The sequence below is a fragment of the Cetorhinus maximus genome, chromosome 11 (assembly GCF_964194155.1).
Source record: "Cetorhinus maximus chromosome 11, sCetMax3.hap1.1, whole genome shotgun sequence".
Taxonomy (NCBI): domain Eukaryota; kingdom Metazoa; phylum Chordata; class Chondrichthyes; order Lamniformes; family Cetorhinidae; genus Cetorhinus; species Cetorhinus maximus.
In genome coordinates this window covers 52,438,512-52,457,372 of record NC_135889.1, presented here as the reverse complement: position 1 = coordinate 52,457,372, position 18,861 = coordinate 52,438,512, and the positions used below count along the sequence as shown (strand labels likewise).

The following is an 18,861-nucleotide window of genomic DNA, read 5'->3' as shown; positions in this document are numbered from 1 at the left end:
ATGGAAATTATTGGATACATGAATTTAAACTTTACATGTTCCTGAAGGATTCATAAAGATAATTATTCAGCATAAAGTGACCATTGTCATGAAGGCAAACATGGTCACAGTTCTGTGCATATTGACAACAATGAGATAAATTACCAGTTCATCTGTTATCTTTGGTGGCTATTGGTTAAGATAGAATTATTGACTAAAACAGAAGAACATTCTGCTATCCTTCAATAATGCTTTTTAATGTCTATCTGAACCAGAGTATGTAGATAGTACCTCAGTTTAATGTTCTATTTGAAGGACAGGATTCCCAATAAATCAGCACTCCCTTAAGCACCGCTTAAATTACAATTTATGACTTTCTCCAAGCCCAAGGTGATAGGGCGACCAGTTGAGGCTGGATGACACAAGCCTATTTTTAAAAACAGGCTGTTGCAATATGTCTTGCAAATTTTTGCCTCAAACAAAATTATATATAGAATGTACTAAAGTTTAATTGATAAAATATCCTTGTCAAGAATATTAGTTTAGTCCTGTGGTATGTGAGCAGTATTACACAGTTTTTTTTATTTTCTTAAATAGCATTGGCACCGGTGTTGTGGTAAGTACCTTTTTTGGGCTGGACCACAAATGCTGAATCTTGTATTCTTTTCTGTCATGTCTTCGTATAGCATGGATATTATGTGACTTCTGGCTAAACCATTATTATAAAGTGACACATATTACTTTAAAAGTGAATGCATCATTTTATTAGTTCTTCGCTGCCAGAAAAGGTTTGAACAGATAAATAGAAAAAAGAGTAAAGAATTAATTATAAAATTGCACTAGGGAATGGCTAGGCCAGAGTTAAGATACTCTGCTCAGTTATGGGTGCCACATTATAAAAGGGACATTAAAAGCCATAGCGTGCATAAAGCAAAGGTGCATCAGGGTGGTATCAGGAAATACATTTCTCAGACTTTTTCCACTGTTGTAGAATAGGTTAAAAGGAGAATTTTTAAATTGCAAAAGATACAGTAGAAAGAACATTTCATCTTCTGGTTGCAGAGTTACTGACAAGAGGTCTTTAAAATTATGACTAAGAGGACAATAAGAGAAAAGTTAAGAAAAATAATTTTATGCAGCAGGATTTGGAGAATGGATTAGTTTGCTGTCAGGAATGGTTGGGACAAAGGCTACTGCACCTTTCAAGGAAAGAATGGCTAAACAGAGCAAGATGGGAAGATAAGGAGAAAGGGGAGAGTGGAATTTGGGTTGCTGTGGTTAAATGAGGGCAAAGATATGAAGGTCAAATGATCTTCTGCACTGCAAACATCTCTGGTAATCAAAAATAAAATAAGTAAAGCAAACCAGTGGCATAGCACATTATTGCAACAATCAAGCCATGGCCTCATGTGTTTCTTTATGTCATAGCTGTGACCACGAAACATAGTATCACTGATGATATTCTAGATTGGCTGTGATACTGTCTGAGTACACTTTGCCTCTTTACATGTTCTGCCACATTGCCCTTCTGCATTGTATACAACTGAATTCACTGCTCTCTATTTTTTTCTCTCCTTTCTTATTTTACTACAGCTATGAAATGAGGCACAAAAGTCAGCAGTGAGGACTTTCATATATTTGAATTTTTAATGCCCCTCATCTGTTTTAGCACTGATCTTCATTTTAAACCAGAACAACTACTGCTGTGGGTAAACCACATACATAAACTTACGGTCTAAGAGTGATTTAGTAACAAAGGAATCCTGATTAATATTGCTGAAAAGAGAGACATGTTGCCAAAACTTTTCATCTTGCAGTCATCAAGATAAATGCAAGAATGCCAAATTTCAAATGATCACAATAATTTATACTACAGGAGAAAAGGGTGCTGATTTGTTGGCAAATAGACTCTAATTGACCAAGGTATTTCCATGAAGAAAGCAACAATGAACTATAGGCTCCCAGGTAATCCAAAAAAGGTGCAAGGCTTTGTTTGCAGAGCCTGCATACAAATGTATGTTGTTTCTAGCAAGTGTAAATAAGCCACCTTACGATCTCGACTGATTATCTTAAATTTGTTGTTAGTGTAGCTATTAGTGCACTTAGAATTGTTCAGGAAGATTGCTGCCTAATTGTGGAACCACACCTAACAGTAGAGATTTTGTTTTGGGTTTTGAAAGCATGGACTGGTTGAGTGTGGTCAGTATTCTGCTTATTACAAACAACCGAAGAAACGCGCTGCTTGATTCAATCAAACAATCGCTGGGATGTGCATGAGGATTGCTACCAGCAACACTGTGGCCCTTTTGGGAAAGCTGCCTGGGCACTTCCTTTAGGCTTCCACAGCACAGCAGTTTGATGATGATTAAAGATATTTTGAAGTTAAAGAAGTGGCTAAATGATTAAAGGGTAATTTAACTAGAAATGGCCTGATTAACTTTTAAATCAGATATTATCTCACTATATAACACAATAATAGGCGATAAGTTACTTTCATTCAGTAGTTAAATGAAATATTTGAAGTCAAATAATGCTTTAATACACATTCTGGTTAAATTACAGTTATAAATATATCATTTTGTTTTTAAATTTCTGAAAGTTTTAGTCCTTGATAGCTTTACATGTCTTGCGGTACCTTCTCGGAATACTAATGTTTTAATTTAGGATGAAAGCGAACCAGTTTGCATTATGGGAATATTGAGGTTTAATTACATCCTTGTCCATTGGCAACCACTTTAATTGTATATATACCACTCAGTGTTCCTATATATCATTAAAGATCTGAATTTCCATTAACATTATTTCCTTCTAGATGATGCTGGTCTTCCACTTCTGGGAGTGAAATGTGTAAATGGCATAGGTGGTAAGGCAATATTGATAAGAGTGTGGTCAGACCTCAAAGTCAGTGATATTATGCTACTGATACTGTAGTAATCCCAGATCTTTTTGTGGTAGCAGAATATATGAAACCAAGGCAATATTCTATAAATAAATGTGTTACAAGCTACCTTTCATTACTGATACTCTTGCGTTTAAACATATTTGTGGATAGTCCTACAACTTAATTGGCTTCTAAACATTATTCCACCTTCAAATGAAGAAACAATGTGATGGTGTGCTCACAGGACAAGATTTTTTCATTTGTTTTTCTCCTAACTGCATTCCTATTCGATTAAGACTCTATACGTTGTATTGCATTACAGCCAGGCTGACGTCGATTAGGAGTAGTTTCTTCAACATTTTGAAGATGAGATTACTTACGCAATATCCTACTTAGGTGTGCGCTGTAGGAGAGAATTGAGGAAAGGTCAGTCAGTTGGCAACTTCAGCCTCTGCTTTTCTGCCTCAGTTGGCCAAACTATCTCAATGTCTTTCCCTGGGATGTGTGCTCATGCTTCATTGCTTCATTTATTTATATACACATTAAGCATTATGCTTCTTCGGACTCAGTTTTCATCTGCTGCAACAGGGTTATTTCCTAGATATTTTTAAAACCAATTTTAACTCCCTCTCTTTTCCTACTGGCGTTCCTCTTACAATAAGTTTCATGTTCTTGGTAGCCCTCCAGTGGGCACTCTTCTGCTTTAAATGTTACTAAACTGTTCAGATCTACAGGCTAACGTTTCTGAACTTGAGGTGCTACACAACAACTAAACATATGGACCTTCCAGAAGTGGGGGGTGGGGTGGGGAAGCGGGAAGGATAACTGGATAACAATCAAGGGCAGCAATCTTAGTTGATCTTTCTCTTCCAAGTCTGGATGTTGATGCTAACTGTTGTCTCTTAGTTGTTACTCCAACTGAAATTATTGACTAAATATAAATTGGACATCAAACATGAAACTTGAAAGGAAGAGGTACATGCTGACTTTTCTGACTGAAACAAGAGGAACAAGATTTCTTTGTCCAGAAGACTTCTAGGAATTATCCAGAAATATGTCCCAGAATTCAAAGTAATGCTTGTGTTACTAAAATTCATACAAGCTAAATACAATGAAAAATTGCCATTTACCATATTGGTTTAGAAATATGAGGCATAATCAGGCCGCAGGTGGCGCAGGGATTGTTAGCTCAGTCTGAGCAGATAGGCCTGAGGCACACATGGCATTGGGCATCTGGTCTCATCACCATCAAACTGGTGAGCTGCGGAAAGCTAAAGGATGTGCCCAGGCAGCTTTCCCGAGAAGATGGGCCATGGTATTGCCTCAAGTAAATCCTCAAGTAAGTCAGAGGGCATCTGCAAGGCTTGGGAGAAGACATCTGTGAGGATTTGGAGAGCGGCCTAATTGGGAATCAGGAGAGGAATATCTGTGAGGATCGATGGAGGAGCATCTGCAAAGATTAGGAAAGAGTCATAAGTGGGGTTGCGATGGGGGGGATTGAAGAGGGGGCATCTGTGGGAATCAGGAAAGGAGTATTGACAATAAACAGAAGAATGGGAATGGGAGAGGGTCAGGGATTGGGAAAGGAGCATTTGTGGCTGGGATCACAACATAGACCAACGGACAAACTTTGGATCGTCCTCATTTGGTCCATACCACGGAGGTAGCAGCATTAGTTTTAAAGTTGACCTGGGCTGGTGATCATGCCTATTTTTGATTATTATTAGCAGTCCTCCTTAAAATTCACACATTGATTGTCTCATTTAGATAGTATTCACTTTTCACCCTTGCTTTCTTCTCTAAATATCAATGATGTGAACAAATGATATTAGTTTGTTTTAAAAGGTGGAGCCCAAATAAGCAGTGAGTAGCTCAATAACAGAAGCCAACAAGATCCAAGGTTGGATCTTTGATCCATGCTGTTAGCTGATCTAGGTCAAGTTGATGGTTGGTGATGGTTCAGTAATTTTTCATATGGCAGGCGGGCTTGGCGGGAGCAGACGGGGGGGGCACGGAGCCAATCTCCGCCTGCGATCGGCTACACGCCGCCATTTTATGCGGGCAGGACAATTAAGGCCCGTCCAGCTAAGACTTGACCGGTAGCGCTCAGCGCTACCTGTGTGGGCGGGGGGATGAGGGAGAGTCGGCGCCAGCACTCTTTCGCGCATGTGCGTGAAAGAGCACTTCAATCTCCCTGAAGCACGGAGCTGCCTCAGGGAGATTGAATCGATATTAAAATAATTAAATAAAGGATTCAACAAGTTAACTGTGTCACATTAGATGGGACATGTTTTTATATTTGGGGGAAAAAAATTATTTATTTAATAAAAGCTTTAGGAAATCTCATCCTGCTCGTGGATGAGGTTTCCTAAAAAATGTGAAGGCCGCTTGGCCTTTTTGCCTGCCCGTCAACCTTAAGCGTTAACAATTACATCAATTACTTTCTTAATGGCCTAATAGGCCATTTACATATTGGCGGGCACGCAGCCAACTCCGGTGCACGCCCACCAAATGAAATATCGCGGGACTGCACGATGATGTTGGGACGCACACCCGACATCATTGCACGTCATTTCACGCGTCCGTGTGTTGGGCCCTCCCTTGCACGCCCACTGAAAAATTCTGCCCAATGATGCTGGCTTAAAAAGCTTCCTGTTCATGATTGGTATTGAGTGATACTATATGATACCGGCTGGGCAAGCATGTACGTTAATGTTAGCTGAGGGCTGACCAAGCTCCATTGTGATACCTAAAGACTGAATGACTGGAGTTGTATTTCAGTTATAGGATTCCTAGGAGTGACTTTTATCACCAAGACTTAAACATGAATATTGGCAGTTTAGGTGAAGGTCTTCTACCTATTGAATGATATTCCATCAGTGAGTCAATGCCTTTAGGAAGGGATGAAACAAATTGGCAGGGAAAAATGGGGAGGGAGAGTGCTGGTTACAGAATGGTGTCTCTTAAAGAACTCTTCATAGTCTTCAGTAGGTTAACTGTAAATCTTTATTAACAAGTAGGACTATTTACACATGTATGGTAAAGGGTACAGGTTAGGAACCATCTCCATGGTTAGGTCTTAACCTGTCTCTGCTCAACACTGCACTGACCCCTGGGCCTGGGTTATGTGCCTTCTTACATCACCGTAAGGGCCGTACTATACTCAGTCCCACATTAACCCTATATATGCCAGACCCTTATACTACACAAACCTCCATTAAATCTTCCCAAACAATTTCTCACCTGTTCAAAGTGCACAAACATCAGGAACCAGATAAAAGCTGTACAGCTTGGCAGGATCAGCTGAGACGGCTGTCCTGGGGTTGGCGTGGGGTTGGGTGGGGGGTGGTGGTGGAGTGGCTGGTGGGGGAGTGGGTTTCTTGGCAGGGGATATGCAAGATTTCCTTGTGGGATCCAAAGGAGCACTCCTGTTTTCCCAGTCTCACATGAAAAATATTTAAAAAAACATTTGTTTGGGGCATCTACTGGACTTGATCCTTTTCCCTTTTAGTTTGGGCTGACAGGAAACTTGTGGCTTCCTGCTCAGGCCACTGTTAAAATTGTGCCGTGTCCAGATAATGCTATTGGCCCTTGACAATGGATATGTGATAAAGAGCATCACTGACTCTGGGTGGGTATCCTTGCCATCAGTATAGTTGAACACGTTACAATTAGAAGTGGTGATATCCTGCTGGTTTCAGGACAGGCAGGGCACATTTGACTGTTGAACCATCTGGTTCCTGACCGGCAGGTAGAATTAAAATCACTTCCAGGGAATTATATAATTGAAATGCAACTCCAGGTTTATTCTGTTTAAAGGGTATAGGTCAATTAATAGACCCAATAGAAGGGAACATTTGTACAAAAGCTATTTTTCCTTCTTTATTTTCTAACATAGTGGGTTGTTGTTTCATAGGCACAGTGACAGCCAGTGATCCCAATTTGAGTGGACCTTGTAAGCTCAAGTGCTACTGACACATAATAAGGAATTCACTGTGAAGGGATTGCATCTTCTTATCCCCTAAATCAAAGATGGAATTATAAATTATGAAATGACTTCAATTGCTGACTATTTAAAGGATATATGTCTGCCAACTCAAATCAATGTCAAACATTCAGTGAGCTTAGTGAACAAGAATGACTAGATTAGTGAAACATGTTGCTCACCTGAGGAGTTTTTGCTGTATTGTATCTATTGAAAGTGAGGTTTTGCAACAAACTTCTGATGTTATTTGAAACCAAGAGGTTAAATAGTCATTTGGTAATTCAGAACTTGAATGTTGCTAAAAAGCCAGATATGTTGCCAAAGCTAGGTATGTAGGCCATTCACCCCAACGGTTGGTTGATCGACTCAAACAGCATGTTCCTTTATAAAAGCAAAATACTGCAGATGCTGGAAATCTGAAACAAAAACAAAATTTGCTAGAAAAACTCAGTAGGCCTGACAGCATCTGTGGAGAGAAAGAGTTAACATTTCGAGTCCAGATGACTCTTCTTCAGAATGTCCCTTTAGTTGTTCATAATAGACAGAGTACAATAAAACTAGCCCACTCTTATAAAACTCAAAACAAAACATCTGCTTTTAGATGTGATTCTGCAATTGGGCAGCACTTGCTGAATAATCCTGAGCACACTAGCTAATGGCTAATAGCAATAAAAAGCAATTTAAGTTAATCAGTTCAGCTCATAACATGGCTCATTTATGCCTGCTAGAAGCAACATGCATTCATAAGCAGGGTTCCATTTTTTGCAAACAAAAGGAATATGTTCAAACCTTGCACCTTTTTTGAATTATCCACAAGCTTGAGGAACCTGTAGTTTCCTGTTGTTTTCTCCATCACAATGTCTTAGTCAATCAGAAACATCTTGCAAGCCAATCAGTATCCTTTTCTCCTGCAGTAAAAATTATTGCGATCGTCTGAAACTTAGCATTCTTTCATTTGCCCTGATGATTGCAAGATGAAAATCTTCAGCAAGATATCCATCTTTTCATCAGTATTCAAGTTAAGCAGCATTTGGATTGATTAATTGGCCTTTATTGCTACACAATACATTTGGAGGTCTGAATGTGAAGTATGTGATCTGCAAAACTCAGCATTCAGGTATTTTATCAGGAAGAAAGCTATTTTATTGAAGACAGATTAACTTTCATTTGAAGTTGTAAGTGGAAATAAGGATTTGTTTTATATTCAGAAGATAATACATTATTATCAGTTATAAAAAATGCTGTTGTTCTAACTTACTTTTAGTTCTTATGATAACTTTTTATTCTTTCACAGAAATACTGATTGCACACAGCACAGCAACATAATGTTAGGCTTTTATTCAGACTAAACCTAAGCCTTGGAAAAGGAATAAATTGACTATACTGACAACGTCTCTAATCATATTGATCTGCACATTAGATTGGGAGAAAGGCTGCATTGTGGTTCTCAAAACTATGCCAAGGAGATACTTGTCTGACAGTGACGTGCATTGGGATTCTAAATCCTGAATAGTTCAGTGACTTTGTTAGAGCAAATGCTTTATCTACATTTTCATTAAGTGCCCAGAGTGAGTAATTCATTGTTTTACTCAGAAGTAAAAGTTGTATTTACATAAGGCAGCTTAGCATTTAAGTGCTCTTTTTGAAGAGCATGGAACAAATGAAATACATGCATGTTAAATGTATAATTACTTTACTTTAAAAGTTGAAAGTAGATTTGAATAAATAGGCATCCAAATAGCCTCTGACGTGATCAATGATTCATTTTTTAAAAAAATGAAGGTGCCTTCAGAGATCAAACTTTCACTAGGCTCAGATTGCCTGATTTGTAGAAACAGAGTATGAGAATGAGTGCCTGATTAATAATATACAATTATTCAGTTTATTTAATTTGTGAAATTATTAGAAATTGCATTTACAACATATTTTACTGCATATTAATGCAGTTTGGTTTGGGTGGCTCATCATTCCCTTTTGCCAGAAACCTGCTATGACCTTCAAATGTAAATTGATTTATTGCACAGATAAAACAAGTAACTGCATTCTGGCTAGCATGAACTAATTATTAAATGAAGTGCTCTTGTTGAAGCAGAACTTCAGTTGCTGGTGGAGCACCATCTTCAGAAACAGGAGCAGCCGGAGCAGGATTACTCTGAAAGTGACCCCAGCTGCCTAGACGAGCTCAGCCCAATGATGACTGAGTGCTGTCACAGCAATGGAGCCCCTGCTTTCTTGGCAGACACAGACTGGGGCCCTCTCAACTGCTGTGAACACATCAGCAACCAAACAGGCATCAAACTGCTTCTAAATGCCGAGGACCACCCAGGCAACAGCTCTATTGGTGGTAAGTCAATGGCAGTTCTAGAATTATTGCTCCCACCATCACTATATATAATCAACATGCAAGCTTCTCGATGATTCGATGAGAGACCGGTCACCAGAACGCTGAGACCCAGCTGTGAAGCCACCAGATTATAGGGGCCTCTTGTTTTGCGATGGTGCTACATTTTCAAATGCTTTCAATAACCTACTCGCGTATTAGGGTTTGAATACAGTTTTCAGTTTATACAGCCATCTTTTATTTTTCTTACTTATGTAGATGAATGTTGAGAATAGAAGTCACATTTGAGGGAGATTATTGAATATCAATGTAGCTCAATTATTCATAATTAACAATCTTGAAGACAAATTTATTGAGTGCCACTACACAATAAAATGGCTAAAAACATTTCAAATCTTGAACTATGCATTGTCAAAAACAAAAGAAAACTGCTATTTTTCTATGGAGAACATTACTCAAATCTCTAATATTCTCCATAAGAAGTCATAGATATGCCATGTCATTTAAATAAAAAATAACTTGATTCAAATTATTTTTCAGTGATTAATGTGTAACACTGCAAAGACTATTAAAAACAGATTTAAAGTGGGGAGATAATTTTCACCTTCACAGCTTGGGCAGTAAACCAATGGAAAAGTGGGTGAGGAAGGCTGAAATTACCCCTTTTGTTATGAGACTTAATGTAAAAAGTGATCAAAAATTTCCATTACATTTCTAATGACCTGCAGTTAATTCAGTAGAAAGTTCAGTTTGGAAACATAATATTTTGAAAATCAGTACCTAAAGGGAGCTGAGGCCTAAAGAACAGTGACAGTAGCATGTGAGGTGATTGAAATGTCCCAATATAAGGGTAATACCTGGGGAGGAAAGAGGTATGCATCACATTGAAGGCACCCCCTTTCCTGAAACCTTAGAACCAGTTATTTTCAGTTTGGTCTCAAGTGAATGAATCTCAATACCTGTAGAATACTTTGCAATTGCTTAGGGGTTTAATGGGACTGGTTAGTACCACTTTTAAATGTATTAGCAGAATTATTTTAAAGCAGTTTTTTTCTTTTGCTGTTAGCAGGCACCTCCTGCCAAGCTTTAAAACCAATATGTTATTTTTATTGGCTTCAGATCAGAAAGTCTCTAAGTCGATAATGTTCTGGCATTACGTCAGATCAATATATTTCAACTTTGACACTATATAGATCTGAAATGCAGCACCATTATCATGTCTATGACCGGTTCTTGGCTTTAGTTAATGCTCTCAAGCATGTGTGCTAATCCTATCGTAATGAGTAATCACAAAGATTTATTTTCAGAAATTGATTGTCCGTAACTGATTACCTACATCAATATTGGTAGCGATCATTACTAATCAATTAATCATTGCATATACAGTCTGTCTGGTTTAATTGTATGTGAGTTTGTACAAGTGGTCTCTCCTTAAATGAGACAGCTTACTAAAATACTTACTACAAATCACTGAATCATACCTAAAGGGTTTAAAATCCATGCAGATCTCTTATAATCTTGTTTCCCCAGAATTCCCTCAGCTGCACTGAGTCACTTTAAGAGTAACATCATATCACTGTACAGGCTAACACATAAGTCTTAAAAACTGTACTCTTTAAATACAAAAAAAATGACCGTACATGCAGTAAGGCAAAAAATGCTGGCAGAGAATTAGAAACAAGTCTGTATGTGCTGATTCAGGTAGACTTTCATAATGTCTTATCTCAATTTGTAACAAAATGAAAACCTCACTGATTCACACCGGTGTCTGGCAGAGGGAACTATAACTCTGCCATGCAGATTAATAGGCCAGTAGTCTTTTACAGTGTGCTATCATTATATCTTTGGATTTTCCTGATAAATAAATTTACAGAGCTTTTACTGAAGTAAGTTTGTAGTATTTGAATCTTTTGAATCAAGATTTGTTGCATCAATAATTTTGGAACTTATTACTGTCAAGAACTTTCTGAAAGTGAGTATTAATACAAAAATGTTTGTATACTGAAAGTGCTGCTTCATATAAACATATTTCACGTTAGATTAATTTATGCAGTATAGGCCCATTTTCTAAGTTTAATTGAAAAAAATATGCCGCAGTGTAATATTGAAAATAAATATCAAGGTGACAAGGTTTTTAAAAATGATTTTTTTTCATCTGGTCATAGCCTTTATACCATGGGTAAGGTAAGATATACAATAATGGAAGTCAAATCAATGCCTGTCCCCTTTAGACTTCCCTAAATAACCAAATTGTTTTTTCCTCACAACGTCATAACATGTTTATTTCCAGCTACTTTACCACAATCAGCATTAGCTACAATGTGGCCTATCCCACTGACTGAGAAAAGAGGCTGTACAGTGTCTCTTATTTTGCAAAGTTTTGAAATAAAATGTTAAAACACTTCAATTAGTGTGTCCAGCCATTCTCTGCTTTCAAACCCTGCATAAGGTTATTAAATGTCTCTTTGAATGCCTGCCACCGCTTCTCTACCATCTTACCTTATAACCCTATTTCCCATTCCACTTTAGTCAATTCTGTCTTCATTCCATTGTAATTGCCTTTATTTAAGTTTAAGACAGTGGGTGGAATTTGCCAGGCCCATTCGTGGTGGGTGTGATGGTGGGAGGGGGGGTGGGGAGGACACAATACGGTGGGAGCTGAAAAATCCATTCCTGCCGGCGTAAAATGGCGGCGGGATCTTATGTCCCCGCCCGCCATGGTGGGTCGCTATTCCCGCCAGAGGTTGGCATCCTGTTAATGGGATGCAGATGAAGGCCCGACTGGAATCGCCGTCCCCCCGCCCAATCATCTGCGCTGCCAGCAGGAAATCACACTGATCCAGAACATGTCTGGACCAACGTAGCATGTAAATGTCGCCACTTACCTTAAAAAGGCCTGGGGCAGCTCACGGAGATCTGAAGAGAAGATGGATGGCCTCCAGCGACCAGGCCTTGGAACACCACATGCAGCACTGGGTGGAGCATCTACCACGTGGATCTTCTCTGTGCAGCAGCACCCAGGAGATGATTGGTCTCGGTGCAGCAACTTCTTCCAGGGTTCAGATCTTCAACCAGCAACTTCTCCCAACATTCGGATCTTCAAGGTGGAAAAATGCAGGAGTCCTGAATGGAGATCTCAGAGGTGTCCAACAGCTGTTGCTCCTCCCTTTGGGCGCTGAAGGCCCCTGCCTGACTCCTTGAGGGGAAGGGGCAACTGGAGGGAGGTCAAGGTGACTCATCCCCCTCTCACGTAGCCACTGCAGAAGCTCACCCATGGCTACCGCGATGGAGTGCAGGACTGCACGCATCTCTGGCAGAATCTGCTGGACCAGTTTCCCCATTGAAACCTGGACATGGTGTGGACATGTCGGCACCACTTCAGCAGCCAGCAGGCGAACAGTCTCCCCTGCCTCACATGCCACCCTGTTGAGGGACTCCGCTATCTCTGCCTGATTTTCCCCCGCCTCCTGCTGCCTTTCCAACATTTCCTGGAAGGCCAATTCCAGAGGCCCGTCATTGGGTGTGAACCTCACAGATGCCTCTTCCCCAGCACTCCTCCACATGCCGGTGGGCCTGGCTGACCCTGCCCCCTCCTGCTGCGGACCCATGTTCATGCAGTTTCCACCAATATTTGGGACCCCTTCTAAACTAGAACCAATATCCACCGAGGTGTGTGTCTCTGTGGTGGTGGAGGGTGCAGGTGTCTGCTGTGACAACTCTACAGGTGCACATTGTTCTTTAGTGATGTCCTCACTCCTCCCTGGGCTTGTGTTCAAGCTGGACAGGGCTTCCTCATCTTCCTTTGGCCTCTACCTGGTTGCCCCTTTAATTGAGAGAGGAGAGAGCGAGTGACTGCATGAGCTGCCTCCAACATGGAGGCACCCTTGACCCTGAGGTTTCGATGACATGCATGGATCCTTACTGGATGGAGGCTGCAAGCCAGTCTCTCCATCTCTGATGGATCTATTCTGTTCCACCCCTGCCAACAGGGTTGCCCGCTCCTTGAAGTTGGTCAGTTGTTTCAATTGTGGCCAACCCACTCTCGCCTTTTCCCTCTCTCTATGATTATGGCTTAACTTCTCTTGTGCAGTGTCTTCTCCACCAGCAGAGTAGATAGACTGCAGTGGAGCTGTGAGGCATGACCTTATCATGGTGCCACTGGGGCCCATGACTTCTGTACCATTCATTGAGGTAGGTGTAAGCAGCCGAGGGTTCACTTACCCTGGCAGCACGAATGAGGTCATTCATCCTTTTTCTGCATTGCAGGGCAGTCCTCTGCTGGCGGCACAGGGCACTGACTGTCCTGGAGACTTCCGCCAATGCAGGGTTTGTCTCCCTGCTTGGCCTCCTCCCCACATCCGCTGGAAAGAGGACGTCCATCCAGGCCTTCACATGGGGCATCACAACTGGATCCTTCCCCTCCCACTCCAAGTTCCTCTCCAGCCCAGAGGAAATGTCCTTAACCCAATCATCAGGCAGGCAATAAAGCCTTCAGGACTTTTGCTCTTGGCTGCAGAGACCAGTGTCCAACCCCCTAACAGTCCCCGACTACAACTACATTCCTTTTCACTCACTCCCCCCACTTGAATGGCCTCCTCCATCACGTGCTGTGAGCAGTTTGCTCATCTCTGCTGCAGTCCCTGCTCTCATCCACACAAGCTGTAAGAACATAGAACCTGTTGGACAATGGGAAGGCCTGAGGCTCCTCTACTGTTACCTTCTGGATTTCCTTACCTGCCTCTCTTACAGTCACACCTTCCTGTTCCTGACCACAGACCAAATGTGAACAAGCTAGCCTAAGGGTAATTGCCTCCTGGAACAAAGTGTCCAGGGGCAGAATTGTACGTCCTGTGGGTGGGCACGCGCCTGACCCAATTGGGCGTAAGTTTGCGTGAGAAGACGTCGCGCGAGCATTTCAACGTCATTGCGCACTCGCACGATATTTCGCTCAGCATTAAGCGCGCCCACCGGCAACTAAAAGAGCAATTAAGCCCATTAGTGGCGCAATTGACTCTGATTTTTTGTTGCCTGTCCAACCTTACAGTTGGCAGAAGGGCCAATCAGCCAAGTGGCCTTTGTATTTCTCATCAAAGCTCATCTAAGGGCGGGATGAAATTTCTGTGATGAAATAAAATGAAAATAAATATCTGTGGACTGCATTTTTATCAGCTTTTTCAGGTGATTGATTATGATGCATGGACTCTTTTTTTCAGCTTTTAAAACCTTTATTTCAGCTTTTTCAGGTCTGCAGCTCCCTGAGGCAGATGTCTGCAGTCAGGGAGCTTTCTCATGCACTCACCCGTGCCCATGGAAACATCATCACCTACCTTCTTCCTGCCCCCACCCCGGCAGCGTTGAACATTTCAGCGCACGTTTCACAATTGGCCAGTCAGCACGAAATCGCGGTCAGGGCCAATTACGGTCGGCTGTCCGTTTCCCCACCACTCCCAAACCCACCGATCGGGCATCCCGCCAAAGGTAAAATTCAGGCCCAGGCAATTTTCCCCCTCCTTGATGCGTCGCAGTATCCAAAGCTCGGACTCCAGCCAATCAACTCTGAGCTGAAGTTACTCGAACTGCAGACATTCACTGCAGTTGTAGGTACCATGGATCATACAGTTGTCCCATAGCTACAGCTGCAAGACATCACTAGTTCTGCAATCTTTATTGTGTGTTATTTAACTAATTAGGTTTCAAGTTTAGAATATCACTCTTTATATTAATATATATATATTATATCGCTGGTTATATTATGGAGTTTAACCAATTAAGCTATAAATTTAATACAATAATTATATCTCCTCAATGCTAGACTCTTGTGCCAGTTTAAAGACAGAAAAAAAACTTATAACTCACCAGCCAATTATCTACCTGCTGACCTAATTTATGCCTCCTGTCTTCAGCTCTCGGGTCTCATGTCTCCGACTCTTATTCCAGGACTACTCTTTTTCTGCAAAAGACCAGGACAGCACCTCCCCCCTCACTGCACTGAATTCCCTCACTTCCCAAATTCTCAGATTTAAGCACTTGGTCTTGCTGTACTCAATCTCCAGCTGCCAGCTTTGTGCGACTTACTAATGATGAAAGGCAAGGGAGGGTGGTAGTGGGACATTTTAAAAAAAGATGAGCCTAGGGGAAGTGTGAATGGGATAACAAAATCATTATCAACAGCTGCTGTCCAGAAGAAATCGGACAAAAGTTTTGATGTGAATTGCTGAACTTCATGTTGATTCCAAAAGTGCCTAATCAAAAGGTGAGGTACTTTAAAAAAAATTCTTTCATGGAATGTGAACGTCACTGGTAAGGTCAGCATTTGTTTCTCATCCCTAATTACCTTTGAAAAATGTTGCGGTGAGCTGCCTTCTTCAACCACTGCAGCCTATCTGGTGTAGGCACACCACAGTGCTGTAAGGCAGGTTTTTGACCCAGCGACAGTGAAGGAATGGTGATATAGTTCAAAGTCAGGATGGTGTGCGGCTTGGAGGGGAACTGGCAGTTGGTAGCGTTCCATGAGCTTCTAATGAGCTTCATTGGAATACTGCAGGAAGCCGAGGACAGAGGGATCAGAGCAGGGGTGGAGTGGAGAATTAAAATGACAAGTGACTGGAAGCTCTGGTTTATGCTTGTGGACTCAATAAAGGTGTTCCACAAAGCCATTTTCCAATTGTGAGCGGTGAATACTGTATATTAAATTGAAAGAAGTACAAGTAAATTCAAAATTCACCTGAAAGGAGTGTTTGTGGCCTTCAATGGCAAGAAAGGAGGAAGTAAAAGGACAGGTGTTGCTTCTCCGGGACTTGTGTGTGAAGATGTCATTGGAAGGAGTTTATTGAGGAGTGGACCGGGTTGTCATGGAAGGATTAGTTCCTTTGAATGCTGAAAGGTGAGAGGAAAATGTGTTTGATGCTGTCATCATGCTGGAGGTGGCGGATATGGTACAGGTTGATTCATTGAATACGAAGACTGGTAAGATTGAAGGTGAAGGGATCCTTATCATGGAAATAGAAGGGAGGGCAAGGAGTGAAAGCATAAGCGCGGTGAATGGGAAAGACACAGTGGAGGGCCTTATCAGCCAGGTGGAAGTGAATCCCCTGTTGAGGAGAAAGGAAAACATATGGCAAGTGCTCTGACCTCTCTGTCTTCGCCCACTACACTGTTTAATGAAGCTCAATGGGAGCTTGAAGAATAGCATCTCACCTTTCAAATTAATACTTTACAGTTTTCTGCAATCAACATTGAGTTCAACAATTTGAGATCACAATCACCTTTCCTATTTACTCAGATAAAGTTGTGGTAATGATTCAGCTATTGCCATTTACACTACCTCTAAACACATCTTTTGTTTCTTTATTTGTCCCATTGCCATCCCTCTTTTGCTTTGCATCATTAACCCTTCTGGTATTCAATCTCGACTTCTTTACATGCTATCAGCCCTTTCCTTCTGTTCTTTTCTCCCCTCCCGCTTTCTGTGCCTGTTATGGCACAGCCAATGGTAAATGCTGAGTTGTTCAAATCCCAAAGGGAAACTTATTTTGCAGTTTGTATAAATTTTGAGATGCATACCTTGAAATCAGTAGTAATAAGACCGCCAGGTCTTATAGTCTTTACAAAACTAGATTAAACATTTATTAATAAGATAAATTGTTTTTAAATACCATGATAACTTGTAAATTCCCCTAATCAATTCAACTCCCAGTTATACTTTTGTTAAGCCAACAGTAAGACACATAGATTTTAAAAGACCCAGGCAAAGAAACATGATACCCTGAACAAGTTGAATTCAAATTGAGTTTTCTTCACCTCAGTCCTTTGAAGACATCAGCTTGAAGCATAGATGCTGAAGGCTTTTCTTACTTGTAAGATCTTAAAATGCCTTCCCCTACAAACAGTCTTCTCTCCTTTATATATATTTTCCTCTTTGAATGCAAATACCCATTGTTTCACTACGCCTTTGGACTTTATCTTCTTGATAATAAAAACCTCTCATAGCACTAAATTTTACCAGTTATCATTAGGAAAAATAAACACACTGGGCAGAATTTTGCCCTTGATGGGTGGACAGGCCCCACTGGCTCAGCGGTGGGCGGGCAGCTGATCGCTGCCGCCGAACTGGGCCCCGCCACCATTTTGAGTGGGCGGGCCACCTGACGGGAAACACTATGCACTTCCTGTGAGGGGGCGGGGAGGGATTCCCCAACTGTCAAAGTGCGCTCTTTCACGCATGCGCGCGAAAGAGCACACATCTCCCTGAGACTAAGTGCTGTCTCAGGGGGAGTGCTGAAAGTTTTACAAACTTAAAAAATAGAAAAATAAAAAAATTATTAACATGTCCCCCTCGTGACAATGTCACACGAGATGGGACATGTTAATAAATATCACATAAAGTTTATTAAAGTTTTTAAAAACCGACATGAAACCTCATCCCGCCAGTGGATGAGGTTTCATATTTTTTCAGAAGCTCCTGACCTGCCCGCCAGCCTTAAGGTTGGATGGGCAGGGCCTTTAATTGGCTTAATTATCCTGTCAATGGCCTCAATTGGTCATTGACAGGTCGGTGGATGGACAGCTGATCGCACTGTCCGCCCGCCTTCCTGAATATTTAAATGGGGCGGGATGACGTTGGGGGTTCCACCCAACATCATCCCACGTCATTTTCATGTCGGTGAGCGGGCCCCACCCCCAGCTCGCCGATGGAAAAATTCTGGCCACTGTTTCTAAACTTCACCTGGCTAGGTGACACATTTCACCCCTCTTTTTGAAAACAATCTAGCCTGGTTTATTTAAAAATGCAAATGTTCCATTGACACCTATGTTTTTAAATTTCCCCATGTTTACCTAATTAACATTTCAAACCTAACTCCTCTTCTTACATCAAAACACCCAGACTAATTCAGTTAAGTCTTACACACACACACACACACACATAGACACGTCTCACTATTACTCTATTTTACAATAAATTCCAATAATATTATAAAAATTATTATATCTTCCTGACATCCCCCTCCATATTGAAAAATGTACCATCATAATTTAAAAAGACAGCTTCACTTTTATTAACCCATTTTATACTATCTCCTATACTTATCTATGTATTTATGCTATTACATTATCAGATGCATGTATTAACATAACAATATATTTATATACACAATCCCCTTGCATCAACAGAAATCATTCCAGTTCAGAGTCCAGGTTTTAAATGCCCAATTTTCCCTTTAACCTTCAAACTCTTGATAAAGCACCTGCCATCATATTTTCTCATTTAGCAACATGTATAATCTGTAGATTAAATGGTTGCAGTAATAAGCTCCATCTGATTAGCCTTGCACTCCTGTCTCAAAATTTGTCCAAAAGCTTTAAAGGATTGTGGTCTCTATAGACAATTGTTTCTGATGAATTGTTTGAATGAATTGCAGCAAATTTCAAATGCTGTAATGCGAACACCAAACTCAAAGCCTCCCCTTTGATTATTGAATATCTTCTCTGTTGTGCCTCCAACTTCCGTGAAAAATACCCTATCGGTTTTTCAATTCCAGTTTCATCTTGTAACAGTATGGACCCAATGCCTATATCACTTGTGTCAATGGCGAACTTAAATCCCTTGGCATAATTGGGTACTGTCAAAACTGGTGTCGTAGTTAATATAGTTTTCAAATAATCAAATTCCTTCAG

The 18,861-nt window shown here is 40.9% G+C and overlaps 1 protein-coding gene across 4 annotated transcripts in view; it reads left to right on the top strand.

Annotated features, from left to right (window-relative positions):
* ppp1r1c (protein phosphatase 1, regulatory (inhibitor) subunit 1C) overlaps positions 1 to 18,861 on the top strand; it is a 115,998-nt gene that overhangs the window by 54,295 nt on the left and 42,842 nt on the right. For 2 of the 4 annotated variants that reach the window (XM_078551934.1, XM_078551930.1), the window contains exons 5-6: positions 2,792 to 2,842; positions 8,938 to 9,189. In XM_078551934.1, coding sequence (XP_078408060.1) covers positions 2,792 to 2,842; positions 8,938 to 9,189 — 303 coding nt within the window. The remainder of the gene's footprint in view (positions 1 to 2,791; positions 2,843 to 8,937; positions 9,190 to 18,861) is intronic. The other 2 variants (XM_078551932.1, XM_078551931.1) reach the window with 1 other exon arrangement.